Source organism: Taudactylus pleione, unplaced genomic scaffold (assembly GCF_031769625.1).
Source record: "Taudactylus pleione unplaced genomic scaffold, aTauple2 ptg000169l, whole genome shotgun sequence".
Taxonomy (NCBI): Eukaryota; Metazoa; Chordata; class Amphibia; order Anura; family Myobatrachidae; genus Taudactylus; species Taudactylus pleione.
The window spans coordinates 2,771,775-2,790,874 of NW_028284571.1; the positions used below are offsets into that span (position 1 = coordinate 2,771,775).

A 19,100-nucleotide genomic window follows, 5' to 3' on the forward strand; every position below is an offset into this window, starting at 1 on the left:
ATAGTTACTAAAAATAAATGTGAAAAAAATATAGGGGGAAGCCCTGTGATAATAACGCCACCTGGAGGTGGCGATATCCAACGGGGAGAGCAGAGCTGGGAGTCGGTCCCTGTAATCAGCTGTGTGGTCTAAACAGACCGCAAGCTGATTACTGTAAAAAAAAAAAAAAGAAAAAAAAATAGTAAAAAAAAATAATTACTTACCTGACTCCAGGGACCGGTGATCGGGCCTCCGGTGATGTCTCCCCTTCGGTCAGCTGGTCTCCCACAGTGCACTGCTGCCCAGTCATCAGGTGATCGGGCCCCAGTGCAGTATGGGAGATCACCTGACCGGAGGAATGGAGAACATCACCGGAGGCCCGGAGCATGCAGGTAAGTGTAAGTAAGGGAGAAGGGGGTCGCGGGGGGTCTGCAATCGCGGGGGCGGGGCTTAGCGCCGGGGGGGTAGCAGCGGCGACCAGTCGGCGCATGCGCGGGCACTTAATCACGGTATTTTTGGCGAAAATACCGTGATAAGGCTCTGAAGGGGATTAGCAGGGACAGAGCTTTATCGCAAGCTCTGTCCCTGCAAGGGATTTGTAGTAAATCCCTGAAATATTGCCTGAATTCGCAATGCAAATTCACTTGGTAATATCACACTACAATCTGCATTACCAATGTGGATTGTAGTAATTAGAGCCCAAGAACATCGATCCTACAGCTATAACAGGATCAATATTCAGGAACTGTCCATGGACTTCCTCCCTATGAGATTCCTACTTGGACATTAATAAAGACATCCTTACTACATATTGGGATCACGTATAAACTTTATTGGAATATATTAAAGAACACCCTATCTACAGATTACAAGTTGGGACTATTACTACACAATGAGAAGCTGTACCCGGATACAATTCTATTTAATTACTTTAGAGAAATACATACATAATAACATTAGGACTAAATTTGGACAAACAAATAGGAATGCCCCAGAGCGCACGATATTGTATATAAGTTTTAGGGTTTGGTTGTGGTCGGCAGACATCGAGTGATTGACAGGTGACGTCTGCTGAAATCACTGAATTTGTCAACCAAATTAGGAAGCAAAATCTGTATGTGTGACCCACACTAACTGGGTCCCTTGTGCTCAGGTCAATCAGCATTACACTATGTATGTGGGTTGGGTACGAGATGCCGGCACTCAGGATCCCTCCGGTCAGAATCCCGATGCCGGCATCCCGACTAGCTTAGGATACAGACACCTGCAGGTAAGTATCCTAACCCTATCCCTCCCTCCCCGCAGCCTAAACCCTCCCCCCCAGCCTAAACTTAACCCCCCCTTCTGCAGCCTAACCCTCCCCCTAGTACCTAACCCAAATACTTAGTGTCGGGATTCTAGCACCGGGATTGCGACTGCAGGCATATGAACTACATCCCATATATGTGGTTTTTCAGTGTTATAATAAACAATATAAGTTTGTGGACAGCATTACTAATAAATCTGTTCCTTACAGCTTTCCCAAAAACCTCTATCAAGAAATTTGCTGAGAACTCTAGTCTAGAATACTATGACATTCAGTGACGTGCGTTGAGGTCAATGGTTGGGGAGGCACACATGGAGATGGGTCTGAGTGCTGGGAGCCCCCAGCTCTACAAGCAGTGTCTGACTATACAGAAGGGCGGCTGAGCGGTTGCTGCCTCATCTCCCTGCAGTCCCATGGAGCTCCAAAAGCTGGTGAGTGTTAACTATAAAAATGATTACAATAATCAAAGATTATGTTTAGAACTTATAAACATCTTCTTTGTATTATTCTAATAATTTTATAGCAAATCTCAGGAGTATGACAGGGGAGGGAAAGCCTAGCCCAACTGCACGTCCCTGATAACATTATAATCCTAAAAACTGTTTCCATTCTATAGCCTGGAGTTAGGGGTCTATTTCCCAATACTGTCATAAATGCACCAAAACCTGTCAAACTTATCCTGCTATTTGTGGCAATTTTGGAAAAAGTTTTGGGGCACCCTATCATTGTCTCTGCTCAGCAATTGTCTCGGCAAAGCCGAAAAACTACCCTTTGGCTGCCAATAACAGCAGTAAACATTTACACTGCTGGGTTCCATCCTGGTTATATTACTGCACATGTGCGATCTGTGAGAGCCTGGCGAGGCAGAAGAAAGTAAATGGAAGTTGGATTTAGCTACCGGACTTATGGCCTGATTCAGCACGGATAGCAAGCCAGCGCTCGCACTCACCAGGATGATGTTTGCATTCTGCGCATGCATCGCAGTGCGCGAATCGGCCGCTGCGATCGGGAAGGGATTGCAGTGAGCACGTAGTGTCTTCACACATTGATTGACAGGAAGTGTCCTTTTGGGGGTGGTCAGAGAAACGCAGACGTGCCTGTGCGTTTGTACACAATTACAGGGGCGTGCATAATTAAGCCCCAGCGTCAGCATACTCAGCCTGAGTACTCACTGCGTGCAGGAAGTTTAACAGTTTGTGAGTGGTCAGGTCAACCCCAACTGTGCGTATGGTTTTCGCAGTCTTGCTAACTAATTCGGATGTAGATAAAGGTAAGGGGGCAGCTTTATGTACTAATGGGCGTCTGCATCTTGTGCTGTGGCGGCAGTGTGATTGTCTTCATTCGCATAACTTCACATCGGTTGGCTGCGTGCGATCCGTGCTGAATCAGGCCCTTATGCTCTTTAGCTTTTGAAGCTTCATAAATAACCTTATATTGTATGGGGATTATCTAAAGCCCTGTACACACTGGCGAGCGGGGTCATGCTGCATTCGGCAGCATGGCATCGTGAACGATATCCCCAGATTCGACTGCATGTACAGACGACTGGGGATATCGCTAAAGACCCGCGGAAGCGTGCATAGTTCGGTGTTAAGTTCATACACACTGGACGATTTGAACGATATATCGTTCAATGATATAATTATCGTTCAGAAAAATTGTCCAGTATGTATGGGCCTTTAAGCTTAAACAATAGCCTTGTTTAATTAAGTTTCAGATATTACCGGGGCCAAAAGGTTTGATCAATATGCCGCTTGGTGTTGTCATTCCCACTGTGGGCTATTGACCAGGGGATGCGGTCAATGTCCCGACCGCAAGAATTCCGGCGTGCCTGCATCCCGACACTTGTCAGAATCCTGGCACCTGCATCCCGACCGCCGGTAGCTCGAAAGTAAGTAGCGCAGTTGGGGGGGGGAGGTTAGTGTTAGGCACTAGGGGGAGGGTTAGGCACCAAGGAGGGAGGGTTAGGCTAGGGAGAGGGTTAGAATCAGTGGCGGGCTGGGCCCGGGGGGCAGGGTGCCATGTGCCCCCCGGGCCGCAGCGTCATGCGGGCCATGGGCAGTCTGTGTCACTGTGACACAGACTGCACCGCGTGTGTATCGCTGACCGGACGGAGTTCGGTCAGCGCTACACAAGTGACAAACACACAGCCGCCGGCACTGGCAGCTGTGTGTTTGTTTTGATCAGCAGCCAATGACAGTCTGTCAGACTCTCATTAGCTGCTGCGCCGACTGCAGAAGCTCCTCCATCTTCCGGCTCCCGCAGTGGGCAATGGGAGAGGCGTCATGATGTTATGACGTCTCTCCCATAATGCAGTGCGGCCCAGCCCGGGAAGGACAGACGGAGGAGCGGATGGCGACGGCGGGAGCGGGGATTGAGGTAAGTGGTTTTTTTTTTATTACGTGTGTCTATTGGGGGAGGGGCGGGCACTACAAGGGTGAGACCACTACTGGGGGCACTACAAGGGGGGGGGGAACTACTGCTACTGGGGGCACTACAAGGGGGGAACCACTACTGGAGGCACTGCAAGGGGGGGACTACTGCTACTGGGGGCAATACAAGGGGGGGACTACTACTACTGGGGGTAATACAAGGGGGGGGACTACTACTACTGGGGGCAATACAAGGGGGGGGGACTACTACTACTGGGGGCACTACAAGGAGGGAACCACTACTGGAGGCACTGCAAGGGGGGGACTACTACTACTGGGGGCAATACAAGGGGGGGACTACTACTACTGGGGGCACTACAAGGGGGGGTCTATTACTACTGGGGGCACTACAAAGGGGGAACCACTACTGGGGGCACTACAAGAGGGAGGGACTACTACTGGGGGCACTACAAGAGGGAGACCACTACTGGGGGTACTACAAGGGGGAGATCACTAATGGGGGCACTACAAGTGGGGACGACTACTGGCAGCACTGCAAGGTGGAGACACTACTGGGGATTATTATTTGGGGCACTTCAAGGGGGGGACTACAACTGGGGGATCACTACTACTACAAGGGGGGACTACTACTGGGGGCACTACAAGGGGGAGAGGACTACTACTACTAGGGGCACTACAAGGGGAGGGGACAACTACTTGGGGCACTGCATAGGGGGGAGGGGACTACTACTAGGGGCACTACATAGGGGGGAGGGGACTACCACTGGGGGCACTGCATCGAGGGACCACTGCTGGGGGCTCTATAAAAAGGGCAATACTGGGGGTACTGCATAGGGGGGAGACTACAACTGGGGCCGCTATTTAAGGGGCACTGCATAAGGGTTACCACTATTGGGGGCACTGCATGGGGGGTGGACTGCTACAGGGGGCACTATATAAGGGGCACTGCATAGGGGGTACCACTACTGGGGGCACTATATAAGGGGCTTACTACTGGGGGCACAAGGGGCACTGCACAGGGGGGACCACTACTGGGGGCACTGCATAGGGGGGATCACTACTGGGGGCACTACTGGAGGCCTGCATAAGGGGGTCCTCTCCTGGGGCACGACGGGGCTGCCCCATATCTTTATTTTACTTTACATTAATCCCATATGGACCCGCCTCCTCCCTGGAACACTTGAGGGGGGGTGGGGGGGGCAATAGCACGCACGTTCTTCGGGCACCCTGGCTACACGCTACTCCTCTGCCAGGGCCGCCTGCATGCATTTGCCCCCCAGGCTAAAAGTTGCCAGCCAGCCCCTGGTTAGAATACTGACCAACAAGTGTCGGTATTCTAAACCTGTCGGGATGCCGGTGTCGGGATTCTGACCGCCGGGATCCTGAGCGCCAGCATCCCGCACCCATCCCTTAACCAGTGTTTATGATTTGTATGTATGCCACACTGTTTGTGTATAGATTAATGCAGCAGACATTACTGATATGTTAGTACCTGAACGCCAGGCTTGAGAGTTGATACAAGATCTTTTACCATCCGGACTTCTGAGACAGTGACTCCTCCAATCACAAACAGGATCAGGAGAGGGGAGTCCGCAGGATGTGGGCGGCTAACCTGGACAAATAACAGAAACAACAGGTCTGTAAGTTCTCTGTAACTAGTAATATGAAGCATTGGACAGAATATTTCTAAAGTTACACAACAACAACAGCACAATTTATTTCATTGCTACATTTTAACATATTGTACTGTGTGTAGATAAAGTCAAAAATAAACATTGTTCCAAGGTCCACTCACACTGCCCCACCGTGTGACACACAATGTGCGGCAGTGTGGTCACATGGTGACTGGAGTTTATCACATGGTAATCACCGACCAGAAAAGACAGAAGCTGCCGCAAAACTTTGACCAACTTGAATTCTGTGGAGGAACAGCGTGATTTTGCAGAAAGGCGACTCCGCCCTTATTTGTCCTGTTGTTCATTCATAGTTCATTAAATTCACACAGTGCATAAATAGAGCTATGATGATGGCAATTCCATCAAAACATCAGACAGACACCTGTGACGAGGGAAATAATCCGCGGAACGTTTGGAAAGTGACACTTTTCTCTCTCAGCCACTTTAGCAGTGAATGTGTTCCCTAAGGGTTTATTCTCTATGGTAACTTCATACAGTATAAACAACTTGATAAAAACATTAGTTTCAGTAATAATATCAGTGCACATTGTAGATTGTGTTGAATACATGAAAGCTTCTCAAAGTGCATTGTAAATACAAACCAACGCATTCAATGATTGCCTGTATTATAATGTGTTATGGAAAATGTACAAACCTCATAGGTCAATAACTTCACTGTTTTACAGTTATATTGCTCTCTTTTGTGTTTTGCCAATATTCAGTGATATACTGTATGCATGTATATTCAGCTTCAGTAACATATGTATAATCTTGATTATTAGTCTAGTACGGTTTTATTTATTGGCTCTGTAATTAGATATCGGTAATTAGGAGAGAGCAGCTCACTCAGAATTTTCGGACAAATCAATTGAAAAGTATATCTTTAAATTGTCACAGGCCTACAATATATATTATACTGTACTTAAAATAAACGCACTTGACTGAGGCTTAGAGGCATTATGGGGGAGATGTACAGTACTAAGCTCTGGTAAGTAATAAATTGGAGAGTGGTAAACTCACTCAGCTCCTAACTGTCAGTGATGTTACAGGCTGTGTTTGAAAAATGACAGTTAGGAGCTGATTGGTTGGTAGTTAATCACTCTCCAGAGCTTAGTACATATGCCCGCATATATAAAATCCTGGATATAGAGCCTAGTACCTACAGTATTAGAGGAGGAAGTATACTTCTGAATGCAGAGTCCGGCCGCCAACATTTATATAAGCATAGGATGATTATGTATGCATTATTCCGCTGTAGGTGCATAAAAAATATTAGTAGCGTAAGTAGAAGAAATGTCATGTGATAAACTGACTACCCAACAGATGGCCACCCAGGACACTCACTGCCATATCTAACTCGTATTGGGAATCAAGCAATGTGTACCAGACACGTGTATATTTTGTTTCACAATTCCTGCGGCGTTATACAAAACACGTATGCCCCACAGTCTCTTTGAACACAGTCGCCAGGTTTTTTAAGCTAGGACCATCCGCAGACATCCATAACTGTTATATATTAAGGTTACCTAGCAAGAGCACTTTGTGGCTGCCATATGGAAACTGCACAGTATGTTCGCATTATCAAAGAACCATAAATTAAATTTATCCTAAATTTGAAAGTTAGATGCAATGTCACAAATACAAAATATCCCACCATACACCATCTATTTACCAAAGTGGATGTCATAAGATAACCTTACAGAGCTGTACACATGGTAAACCAATGCATAAGGGTTGGTTTAAGAACCCTGAATTTGGCGCAGGTGTGCAGTAGGTGATGTACAGTACACAGCAGTGAAAACAGGTGTTATGATTCCTTTCCTGGGATCAGACCACATTCATGAGGCTACACATTCTATGTACAGGTTGAGTCTCCCATATCCCAAATGTTTGGGACCAGATGTATTACGGATATCGGAATATTCCGTACTTTGGAATATGTGCATACCATAATGAGATATCTTGGGAATGGGACCAAATCTAAACACAGAATGCATTTATGTGTTATATACACCTTATACACACAGCCTGCAGGATATTTTATACAATATTTTCAATAATTTTGTGGCTCAAAAAAAGTTTGTGTACATAACATGAAATTCATTTATGTTTCATATACACCTTATACTCAAAGCCTGAAGATAAATGTATACATTATTTTTAATAATTTTGAGCCTTAAACAAAGTTTGCGTACAATGAACCATCAAAAAGCAAAGGTTTCATTATCTTAGTCATGCTAAAAAAATTCAGTATTTCGGAATATTTGGATATGGGAGACTCAACCTGTATTTGTTCTAGAAGTGATTGTATTCCTGGAGAAGTGAAAGGTTTAATACCATTACCGTGAGAAATATGCCTATTACCTCTCTGATACGTGCTCGCAGGGAGCTTTACCAAACACTGCAGCCTATTGTTAGGGGAGTAGGGAACATTGGAGGATTTTCACAAAGATTACAGATTCATGACTAGCTGTTACTGGCAGAGTTTAGCTTATCCCATAAGTAAACAAGACAACAGCAGGTCAATACTGTGATTTAAATAGCTCAGCAGATTCATACATATAGATTCATACCTATAGCTGGGGAAAGGAGCTTAGAATACAGGACTGTTTATGGATTGACATGGCAGAATTTAAGGTACAAGCTGGTGGGACTGTATCTGAGCCCAACACAAATTCATTCTATACGAGTAGAGTCCAAACAAAAGTATATATAGCTAATGATTATCCCAGGTATATATAGCTAATGATTATCCCAGGTATATATAGCTAATGATTATCCCTGGTATATATAGCTAATGATTATCCCAGGTATATATAGCTAATGATTTTAACAGAGGTCAATATGGAATCAACCAATCAGAAGTGGCTGATAGTATTCATCACTTGGTATCATTGCACCAGCCCTCCAGCACCCAAGAGATCCTAAAGGCCCCCATACACGGCACAATATATACGTGCTGATCCGACTATAACGGTGTTATATTGTGCCGTGTATGGGCACGATATTGTATCTGATATCGTGCTGCGCACTCCCGCTGGATCCTATATCGCATCCCAGATCTTCCCGCAGGTTCATCTGATCTGGGATGCGATGTATGATCCCATTCAGATGGAGGAGGGGGGAGCCGGCATATCGTGCGGTCAGCGGGGACCGCACGATTGCCGGTGGTGACAGCATAAGTTGCTCTACACGGTGCATCGCACCGTGTAGGGCAACGTATGCTGTCACCACCGCCAATCGTGCGGTCCCCGCTGACCGCACGATATGCCGGCTCCCCCCTCCATTGCACCGTGTATGGGCACCTTAAGAGTGTATCATACTTACCAAGTCTCCCGCAACCTGCAGAAGACTCACAAATTGTTCGAGGAGTTCCCCGCGGAACCGGAAGATTGGAAGCTCCTCCAGTAGTCTACCCACATCCTAGTGAAGTGGGCAGGATGGGAGAATCACGGTTCTTGGGGAGGAGACGGAACCAATATGATGCAATTCTGTGATAATTGCATCATTTGGCACCGTCACCTCTACATGTAAGTTCAGTTTGCAGCATTTTTGCCCATGGGAGGGGGGAACCTAATAGTCCGCCCCTGCCCCCCTGCATCAAATTATGTAAGAATGATGTCCAATTATGTTGCAATGATTTGAACAATCTTACTGTACCCTATGCTTGCCAGCCGCATTCTGCTCCTTAGTCAACAATGCTCAAAAACTATAAAAGTATATATATAGTTTTTGTAAATGGGTATCTCACACATAGGTTCAGCGCACTAATGTCCTGCTGTAATGAGCAATCTGTTGGTGTGATTGACTATCATGTGAGTAACCTGATTAGCTAATCTAAGCACAGTATACTCAGAAGAGCAGGATGAAAGATGATGACAACAAGGTGGTTAGACTGTAGTCAAACACCATAGAATGCATCCAATATGTAAAGGCATCATATAATATTTACATGTAAACGCTGCCATATCAACACTATGTAGACAAAAGTGATTGGACACCCTCGTGCAAGCTAAATGGATACCATGCACACCATTGCACACAAATTCCAAATGGCCACTAATGTGGCGGTTTCGACAAGAACACATTGTAGGGAGGCCCATGCATTTGCAGTTCTAAGGAAGCAGTATAGGTTTTTATCAGGACGACAATGCCACCTGTCATGTTTTCAGGGCGCCACTGGACTGGTATACAGTACAGAAATTTTGTTACCCCGGATGGCCAGCTCAGAGTACAGATCTTTCCCCAGGAACGAATTGGAGTGACGCGTGCGTTCTAGGCCGACTTGACCTTCTTCAGTGTCACAGTTGGTCACTGTACTTAAGGCAGAATGGCAAAACATACCGCCTACTGTTGTCCAGGAACTTGTGGACAGTTTGCCAAGAAAGGTGTCTGCAGTAATCACTGCATGTGGTGGCCCTACAAAGTACTGACATCAATAAAATCTCGTTGATCTATTTGCTATCACATCACTTTTGTCTACATAGTGTAGTATGTGTCAACTGAATGGAATCATTTTGTGAGCCAAATTTTGTTCATTTGAATTTATATTAGGAAATACTAGAGTGAGTCAAAAATTATCCGCGCTCTGGCTGTAGAATTTATTTTAATCAACTTTCAGAAAAGACAAATACATTATTTTTTTACATAATCTCCCTGTTTTTCAAATATGCTTTATCCATCTGTCAACAAGCTTTTGTGTTTCCTCATTAAAACATGTTTTAGGCTGAGCTGCGAGCCACAAATGCACCGCTGTCTTCACCTCTTCATCGGACGTGAATCTTCGTCCTCTTAGCAAATGATTTGCAACATAATCCACTGTCACTCGACTATCCAACAGAATCAGTTCACGTGCACGCTCAATGTTCTCATCGTGGGCGTCCGGCTCCTTCTAAATGGCTGACACTTGTGCGACCTTCTTTGAACTTCTCTATCCATTCATACACACTACTTCGTGACAAAACAGTCTCTCCATACTGTGCACAAAGTCTTTGATAAATATCGGTAGCAGACACACCCTCAGACCACAAAAAATAAAAAAATCACTGCACGCTGTTCTTCTTTCATGCAAATCACAAGTGAGGCAGTCATTTTTTCTTGCACTGCAGTCACAAATGAACTGACGTAACCAGCGGTGGCTCCTACCCTCTTGGATGAGGGGGGCTGCCGCTGCTGAAAACGAGAGGGAGGGTGCAACCACTCAGCCACCGCCGCTCCTCCTGGCCGGGTACCGGTGCCTGCGCAGTCGATCTGTCAGGCGCCGGGACCAGCACATGTGCACTAGCAGCGGAGAGTCACGGACTGCACTGACTACACAGAGGTGGTGGATTTTACTGAGGGGGCTGCAACCTCGCAGCACCTAGGAAAAATCTGCCTACTGGACGTAACACGTTCAAACCTGTACAGCAGTGACTGGGGAGACAGCGACCTAGTTCGGAAAGCGATAAGACAGTGCGGCCAACAGAAGTTTTAATATAACTGGAGTGCAGATAATTTTTGACTCACCCTTGTATATTATTTTATTTATTTGGCAAGAAATTTTACATCCAAATGAAATCCGCCTTAATACTATGAATATAGTAAGGATCAAGGTAGGAACCAGGGGGTAAATTTACTAAAAGTCAGTTTTGGTTCCTTTTAAAATCCACCAAAATAGAACCAACATCTCCACAAAAACTAACACAGTGTTTCTATTAAAAATAGATCAACAGTTGATTTTGGGTTCCATTCTGATCTCGATGGTGCATTGGTTTCTATTTGTAGTTCTATTTGAAGGTCTAAATGCACATGCACTGTATTACCCACAAACACCTTCATCCCAGTGCAATTTGCATATCCACGATTTTTAAAGTTATTGTTATGCCTTTAAATGCATGATTTATACAGCAAGAGTGCCTCACATGCTTCTCTCCCATGCTTTTTTCCCCATCATATTGAGTTTTCAGACAATTCTACATGATTTAATATTTTTTGTCTATTTGTGTTCGGTTTCAAATGGACTAATAGTAAATAAGCTTTTCTACCGAAGGCTATGGAGAAGTACAGTTGGTCTATTGAAGTACTATTTGTGTGTGAAGTCAAATTTCTGGGATTTTGATTCGGTTTTCCCTTTAATAAATACCCAATTGTCAAAATCACCACCAATTCACCTCAACATAGAATGGAATTGAAGATCTATCATTAAGAAAATATGGTAGAAACATGGGGGTCAATTTACTTTCAGTAGAAGGCAAATTGTCCTACTTTTAGCCATCTTACACTTAGGGCTCTATTTATTAACATTATTTTTACTAAAATAAAGTGAAAAAGGATGTTTTCACACCCTTTTCACATTATTTTAGTGTCACCTGTAGTTATTACAGGGCAATTGGAGTAGAATTTGTAAAATTCTACTCCAACCCCTAATTATCACTTATTTTTAGTAATGCAGATCGCATTTCCCATAATTGTAATGGGAAATGTGATCCGACCATAGTTACTAAAAATAAATTGTAAAAAAATACCGGGGGAAGCCCTGTGATAATAATGCCACCTGGAGGTGGCGTTATCCAGGGTCTCCCCCGGTTACCGGGCTCTCACTCTGCTCTAACGGGGAGAACAGAGGCGGGAGCCGAGACCAGTAATCAGCTAGGTGGTCTAAACAGACCGCAAGCTGATTGCTGTAAAAAAAAGAAAAAAAAAATTTGAAACATTTTTTTTTTACTTACCTGAATCCAGGGACCGGTGATCGGGCCTCCGGTGATGGCTCCTCTCCGGTCAGCTGGTCTCCCACAGTGCACTGCTGCCCGGTCATCAGGTGATTGGGTCCCAGTGCAGTATGGGAGATCACCTGATCGGGAAGCCCGGAGAAGATCACCGGAGGCCAGGAGGATGCAGGTAAGTGTAATGAAGGGAGGGGGGGGTTCGTGGTGGGGGGGGTCGCGGGGGTCCGCGATCGCGGGGGGCGGGGCTTAGCGTCGGTGGGGGATAGCAGCGACGGTGGGTCGGCGCATGCGCGGGCTCTTAGTCACGGTATTTTTTCCGAAAATATCGCGACTAGAGTGCGGATGGGATCCGCAGGGACAGAGCTTTATCGCAAGCTCTGTCCCTGCAAGGGATTTATAGTAAATCCCTGTGATATTGCCTGAATTCGCAATGCGAATTCACTCGGTAATATCACACTACAATCCGCATTCAATATGCGGATTGTAGTAAATAGAGCCCTTAGTGTCATAAAATGGATTTCTCAGTGTAGAAAACTGTTACATATGCTATAAAATTATTTCATTATGCTGCAGTTTGTGTTTTGGACAACTAAATTATTCTGGTCACCAATGCAATCTTACAGGCATATTAATCTCCTGTTTTCAGTTCCCTGTGTCTCCCCGTAGAGGGCCTGATTCTGATTTGCCCACAGTCTGCATGTGGCCGCATATTACCTGTTAATATATTAGCAGCTGTATTCTAATGCAATTATACAAACGTCTTCCTGTGTATAGTTGCACCACCCACTGTTTTTTTCTGCTCACAGCCACAACTGCCATCATTAATACCGTCACTTACACCAACCCCATGCCTACTTCAGATGGATATCTTGCACCCCACATGGAATGGGGCTTAACACTTGTAAATTTTGTGCATCATGTGGGGAGGAAGGGATCCATCTGAAATAGGCATCCTCTCTCGCCATACCCACGACTCCAAATAGGACGCAGTTCTGGCTACATGCCCAAAACACTCTCATGATGCTCCCATAAGACCTTTCTCTTGCATATATGCACAAAGTAGCCACATAGTTGCCACCCATAAATGCCCATTTAGCAGGCGCAGAAATTTGTTATATGCACTTGCTTATGTAGCTGCTTTGACACAGAATCAGGTCTGACTATCTAATGCTTATAGGTAAACAAATGATGAGCCCCTCAGACCATAATGATGACAGTACTGCCATTTATCTAGAAAAACTAAAAAAAACTTAATTCACATTTCAATTATTATTATAATTATTATATGGCAATTAAAATACATGTACAGCTGTTTAATAAGTGTTGTCCATTTCATACTAATACAAACTGAAGTTTTACTCAGTAAAGTTTGAATAACAGACTAGGATTAAATGGTCCATTTGTCAAGGTGGCAACTGTCCTAATAGCCAGCACTAATAGGACCAGCCAGGTTGGTATCTGGTCTGGATTAGCACGAACATCAGCAGCAAAGGCTGCACAATCCCCGGACAATAGCAGCAGACATGTCACTCTTCCAGCTGTGACTGCTCTTCAGCTACAAAATACAGGTAAGCGTATGACTCATGTACGCACAATTCCCATTGTTAAATCAATAACGGTTACATAATGGACACACAATGCTTCTCCTGCCTAAACTGCGCTTTTATGCAAGGGTGCACACAGCTAGTCAAATGCAAGTAATTAACATGTTTGTGCTACTCTGGTAAACAAAGTATTAGTTGGCATTTAATAAAGATCCCTTTCTCTTCTGCGGACAAGCAGGTGAAAGTAGTTGTTATTCGTATCCAGGCTGAGGTGCATTGTTTACATGTATTAAAGGAGTTATACAGCAGAAGACCATTGCCCAGAGGCAAGTAATAAGAGAGAACATTTAGTGATCTCAATGTTTAAACTAACGTAGTTGGATGTTTTGAGAGCGCTTGAAGCATATATCTAGATTCTAGAATATAAATGTTCGGTGCGGTAACCCACGTTTAGCACACAGCTGCACTCAGTGACATTTTCCTAGTCTGCAGATGGAACGTTTTCTAGGATGTACGTGAGTGATTAGGGTAAAGCTCCCCCCATTGACTGAATCTATGCTAATATGAGACATGTGTTAGCCGCTGGTACACTCTGTACTTACTGAGTGGGTGAGCGCTGACACTAAATGGTGCCGTCTCTTTGTTTCAAAGCGTCAAATGTTTTAACAGTACAGAATATATAAACACAGAGCTTCAATAAAATCTAAATGAACAGAACGGTTCTGTTTTATTTTCAGATTTCTTACTGAACTGTATTAAAAAGGAGATTTAAAAGGCTGAACAAAATAAAGCATGCATAGTAATAAAATACTTCACATAAACATACATAGCGTACAGAGCAGGCCCTAGGCATAGGATGCCTAGGGGCATGCATTCCAAGCCTAGGGCCAGCTCAGCTTGACAGCGGGAAATAGTAGACCAGGGCGGGGGGATGGCGCCTCTGCTGTCCTACCGCGATTGGAGCTCTCAGCTCAGCTCTGATAGTGCGGCAGCTCATACAGCTGCGGGAGCAGGGATCAGACACAGTGGGGATAGAGGGCAGTAACAAAAATTGCCACTGGAGGAGAACTGCTGGTCATGCCCAGCTGCAGTGGCTCCTCCCATGGGCCTTTGCGGAGTCCAGCAGGCTGGGCCTGTTTGCAGGGAGACACACAGGGGGGTGGGCAGGGCCGCATCTAGGGGGGGGGCTAGAGGTGCACATGCATCGGGTGCCGGAATGCAGGGGGTGAAAAAGGGCTGACCTGACTCACGGTGGCTGCAGATTGAGAAAACAGCCATCCAAAAATGGCCGCCACCTAAGAGGAGACAGATGCTAGAGGTCCTTACTGGACCTCTAGTGTCTTGTCTCCTCCTTGGCGGCGGCCATTTTTTTGGATGGCCATTTTCAGCAGATTCCGTGCGGACTAGCCGTCCACATCGACTTTGCTGAAAACGGCCATCCAAAAATGACCGCCGCCGAGGAGGAGACAGACACTAGAGGTCCTACTGGACCTCTAGTGTCTGTTAGGCCAGTGCAAGTGCCAGGAGAAGATGCTGAAAGCTGCATCTTCTCCCGTGAAACCCCCTGGCAATGAGCATAACCCCCATGGCAATGAGCATGAAACCCCCTGGCAACGAGCATGAAAGCCCAGACAAGGAGCATGAAACCCCCTGCCATTAGCATAAACCCCATGTCAACAAGCATGTAACCCCTGGCAATGAGCATAAACCCCATAGAAATGAGCATGAAACCCTCTGGCAACTAGCATGAAACCCCCTGGCAAGGAGCATGAAACCCCCTGGAAAGGAGCATGAAATCCCCTGGCAACGAGCATAAACCCCATGGCAATGAGCATAAACCCCCATGGCAACGAGCATAAACCCCATGGCAACGAGCATAAACCCCATAGAAATGAGCATGAAACCTCCTGGCAATGAGCATGAAACCCCCTGGCAACGAGCATGAAACGCCCTGGCAAGGAGCATGAAACCCCCTGGCAAGGAGCATGAAACCCCCTGGCAAGGAGCATGAAACCCCCTGGCAAGGAGCATAAACCCCATGGCAACGAGCATAAACCCCATGGCAATGAGCATGTAACCCCTGGCAACGAGCATAAACCCCATAGCAACAAGCATGAAACCCCCTGGCAACAAGCATGAAACCCCCTGGCAACAAGCATGAAACCCCCTGGCAACAAGCATGAAACCCCCTGGCAACAAGCATGAAACCCCCTGGCAACAAGCATGGAACCCCTGACAACATTTTAAAGTAATTAAATTAATTATTTTATGCCTTACTGTGGGGCATAAAATGGTGTCGGGCAAATATGTAAGTGGCACTTTGGTAATAGGCATTACAGTGTGTGGCATAATGTGTAATGGGTATTATGGTATGTGGAATAATGTAAGTTAGTATACCAGGGACATTTGACTAGTGCACTGCCTTATGGAGGAGCAAGGACAAAATCCAGGTATGGGAAGGTAGGGGGCGCAAAATTGTTGCCTTGCACCGGGTGACAGATATCCTAGTTTCGGCCCTGGGGTGGAGGCACTAATGCTCTTGCTGGCACAGGGCATAAAAATATCTAGTTACAGCTCTGTAGATGAGGATTGTAATAGGTGAGGGGTGATTGATATTGCTGGCTGCTGCTGGGTGATATTGCTGTGATCTGTGCTGCTGGGTGATTTGTACTGTGCTGGGAGAGGGGTGCTGGGTCAAAGGCGGAACTAGCGACGGTGCCAGGGGGCACCATCCAAAATCTTGCCTAGGGCATCAAACTGGTGAGGGCCGGCTCTGATGACGTAATGTCTATATACGATACTACTGTGGTTCCTTACTATTAGAATATTAGAATAAAAAAAAGTCCCAGAAATTGTGGACCTTTTGATGCATGAAGTGTGGATTTTGTATGCTCTCCCTGTGTTTGCTTGGATTTCCCCATAGTTACTCAGATTTCCTCCCACACTCCCAAAACATACTGGTAGGTTAACTGGCTACTGACAAAAAGTAACCCTACTGTGTGTCTCCAAGTGAAAAGGAATATAGATTGTAAGCTCCACTGGGGCAGGGACTGAATTGAATGACTGAAATATTCCCTGCAAAGCGTTGTGTTATATGTGTGCGCTATATAAATAGCTGCTAATAAATAACAAAGTATAGCACTGGATTTCCTTATTCAGAATTTTGGCCCAGTTCAGAATTTGGCAGCCGGGAAGTGAGTACTTATCATTTGTATTGAAGAGGAACCTCATTGGGCGTCACTGCCACCTCCAGAGGGACCATGGAAGCCAGCCAGGACATATCCTTCCCAATCCTTACCATATAGCATGGCCTGTATGAATAAATAATGTGAATCTCCTGAGACTGATGAAGGCTATATACACACAGGATGCCAGGCGACCTCTAATGCTCTCCGAGTCCTCCCTACTATGGATAAAGTAATACATCATGTGCTGTGCCCTGGAGGGTCTAACAGGCTTCTTTACATTGGTTGCCATGGGTGACTGTTATACCTATCTATAGTACTGAAATCTTCTTGCTCATGGAATGGGGCTTAACACTTGTAACTTTTAGCACTTTTCACCAACTCATCTATCAATGTATGTCCTCAACTTCCTAAACAAACTGTAAGCTCTTCAGGATAAGTGCTATATACAGTAAATAAACCTCTACACACTAACATATAGGAGTGATAGTGAACTTGTATATATTTACTGAAACTTCATCACCGTGAAATAGAGATGTGCGGTCCATCCGAATCCACCCGAATTTCTTGAATCTGGATAAATCCGAGTCGCTGTCCTGATCTTTTCTCAGTTCGGAATTCGGATTTTAAATCTGAATGTCAGGTTTTGAATTGCATAAATTACATGATTTTAGCTGTTTTCAAAAACTTTTAAATAAAAAACAAACAAAAAAAAGAAAAAAAATCCAGATCCAAAACCAAAGCACTTGAGGAGGTGGTTTTGAAAAACCAAAACACGGAGATGAATTGAGATCCAAAATCAAAACATGGGGGTTGGCGCACATCTGTACCGTGAACACAATAAAATAGCAGCATGCAATATCATATTTTGAAGAGACTGCACATGCACACACACGCATGCAAACACACATAAAAACAGAAGTTGCATAAGGAAAGTAGAGACATAAGGGAAAACCGTAGTTCACATCTGAATCCCATATGTGATGTTGATCCCAGTATTTATTGTCAACTTCTTAGCTGCTATTGAGTTATTAAAGTAACACGGTACAAAACACATAAGGACAATGGCCATCTAAAAATACTTTTTTCTCTATAGTGAGGGAAGTCAAGATGTTCCTCTCCATAGTTCATTCAATAATTGTTTTAGAGATTGTTGCTATATTTACTTGTCTTCCACCTAGAAAAAAATAATCCTCCTAAACTAACTGGTAGGCAGTGGCGTAACTAAGGGAGGGTCGAGCAGGGCTCGTGCCCTGGGCGCCATCGGACTGGCAGTGGTGCCGGTTATGGTTCAGGACACAGGTGGTCAGCGTAGTGCAGACCGTAGTGCGTAGTGTATGGGGACAGCGGGCCATTCCGCAAAAGGAAGATAAGTAGGAGATATCTGTTTTAGCTTCTTGATGAATGGCCCGAATACTTAATTTTTACAATTGCAGGTGAAAAGGTGCATTTTCAACGGCTTTTGTAAAAAAGGTGCATTTTCACCTGCTTTTGTAAAAATTAAGTGATGATGAATAGGCCCCTAAGAACTGAACTCACTGCCAGGGACACCTAAGTATCCAACTCGCAGCGGGGGATAGATTATACCAGAGCAATTCATCATGTCCCCTGCTGCTCCGAAAAGCAGCTGTTCGCTCGGTTAGTATCGCAGCTACAGATGTAGCTGCATTACGTACCTCTTCCCCGTCGGCCCGGCTACACATGCGTACATCCGCCGAGGAGTTCGTGAGAAGGTGGCAGAGGGATCCGCTCGGATTCCTCTTAGCATCCCCGGAATTCCTTCCCATAGAAAGGAGCGGGGCTACGAAATCAAGTGCCATCTGAAAACGGTGCTTTTTCTCGTGAGCAAACTGAACGGAGTTTGCTAAATATCAGGGGGTCCTATTGGAACCCTGATGATGAATGGTCCGGTAACTAAAATATGCGGAAACTAGGGTCCACATGGTTATCGGGCCATTTATTGTTTGATGAATAGGCCCCATAATCATTTTGGTATAAATAACACTTTTAAAATAGCAATACTGCTATGCAGATTGAGGTAATGATTTGACATTTCCAGTCTAGTACTTTTATCTGTGATCACTGATGAAATAGCATCATTCCAAAGTAGAGACAAATCAATCCGGATTTATATTCAAAACTATTGTATAGGATTCGTACAGTAGATAATGACCAATCATTACAGTAGGGGATTAGCCTTCAACCAAAAATTGTTGCAAAATCAGTAAGTATAATAGCCAATGCCATATCATCCATGACAATTGCAGGTTTGTGATCGATGTTGCCCAATTTTAAGCCAGAGTATAAAGAATT

The 19,100-nt window shown here is 45.1% G+C and overlaps 1 protein-coding gene across 2 annotated transcripts in view; it reads right to left on the bottom strand.

Annotated features, from left to right (window-relative positions):
* The window catches only part of SCFD2 (sec1 family domain containing 2), a 610,440-nt gene that overhangs the window by 18,649 nt on the left and 572,691 nt on the right, over positions 1-19,100 (bottom strand). For both annotated transcript variants that reach the window (XM_088475261.1, XM_088475260.1), the window contains one exon: positions 5,171-5,290. In XM_088475261.1, the coding sequence (XP_088331387.1) occupies positions 5,171-5,290 (120 nt within the window). The remainder of the gene's footprint in view (positions 1-5,170; positions 5,291-19,100) is intronic.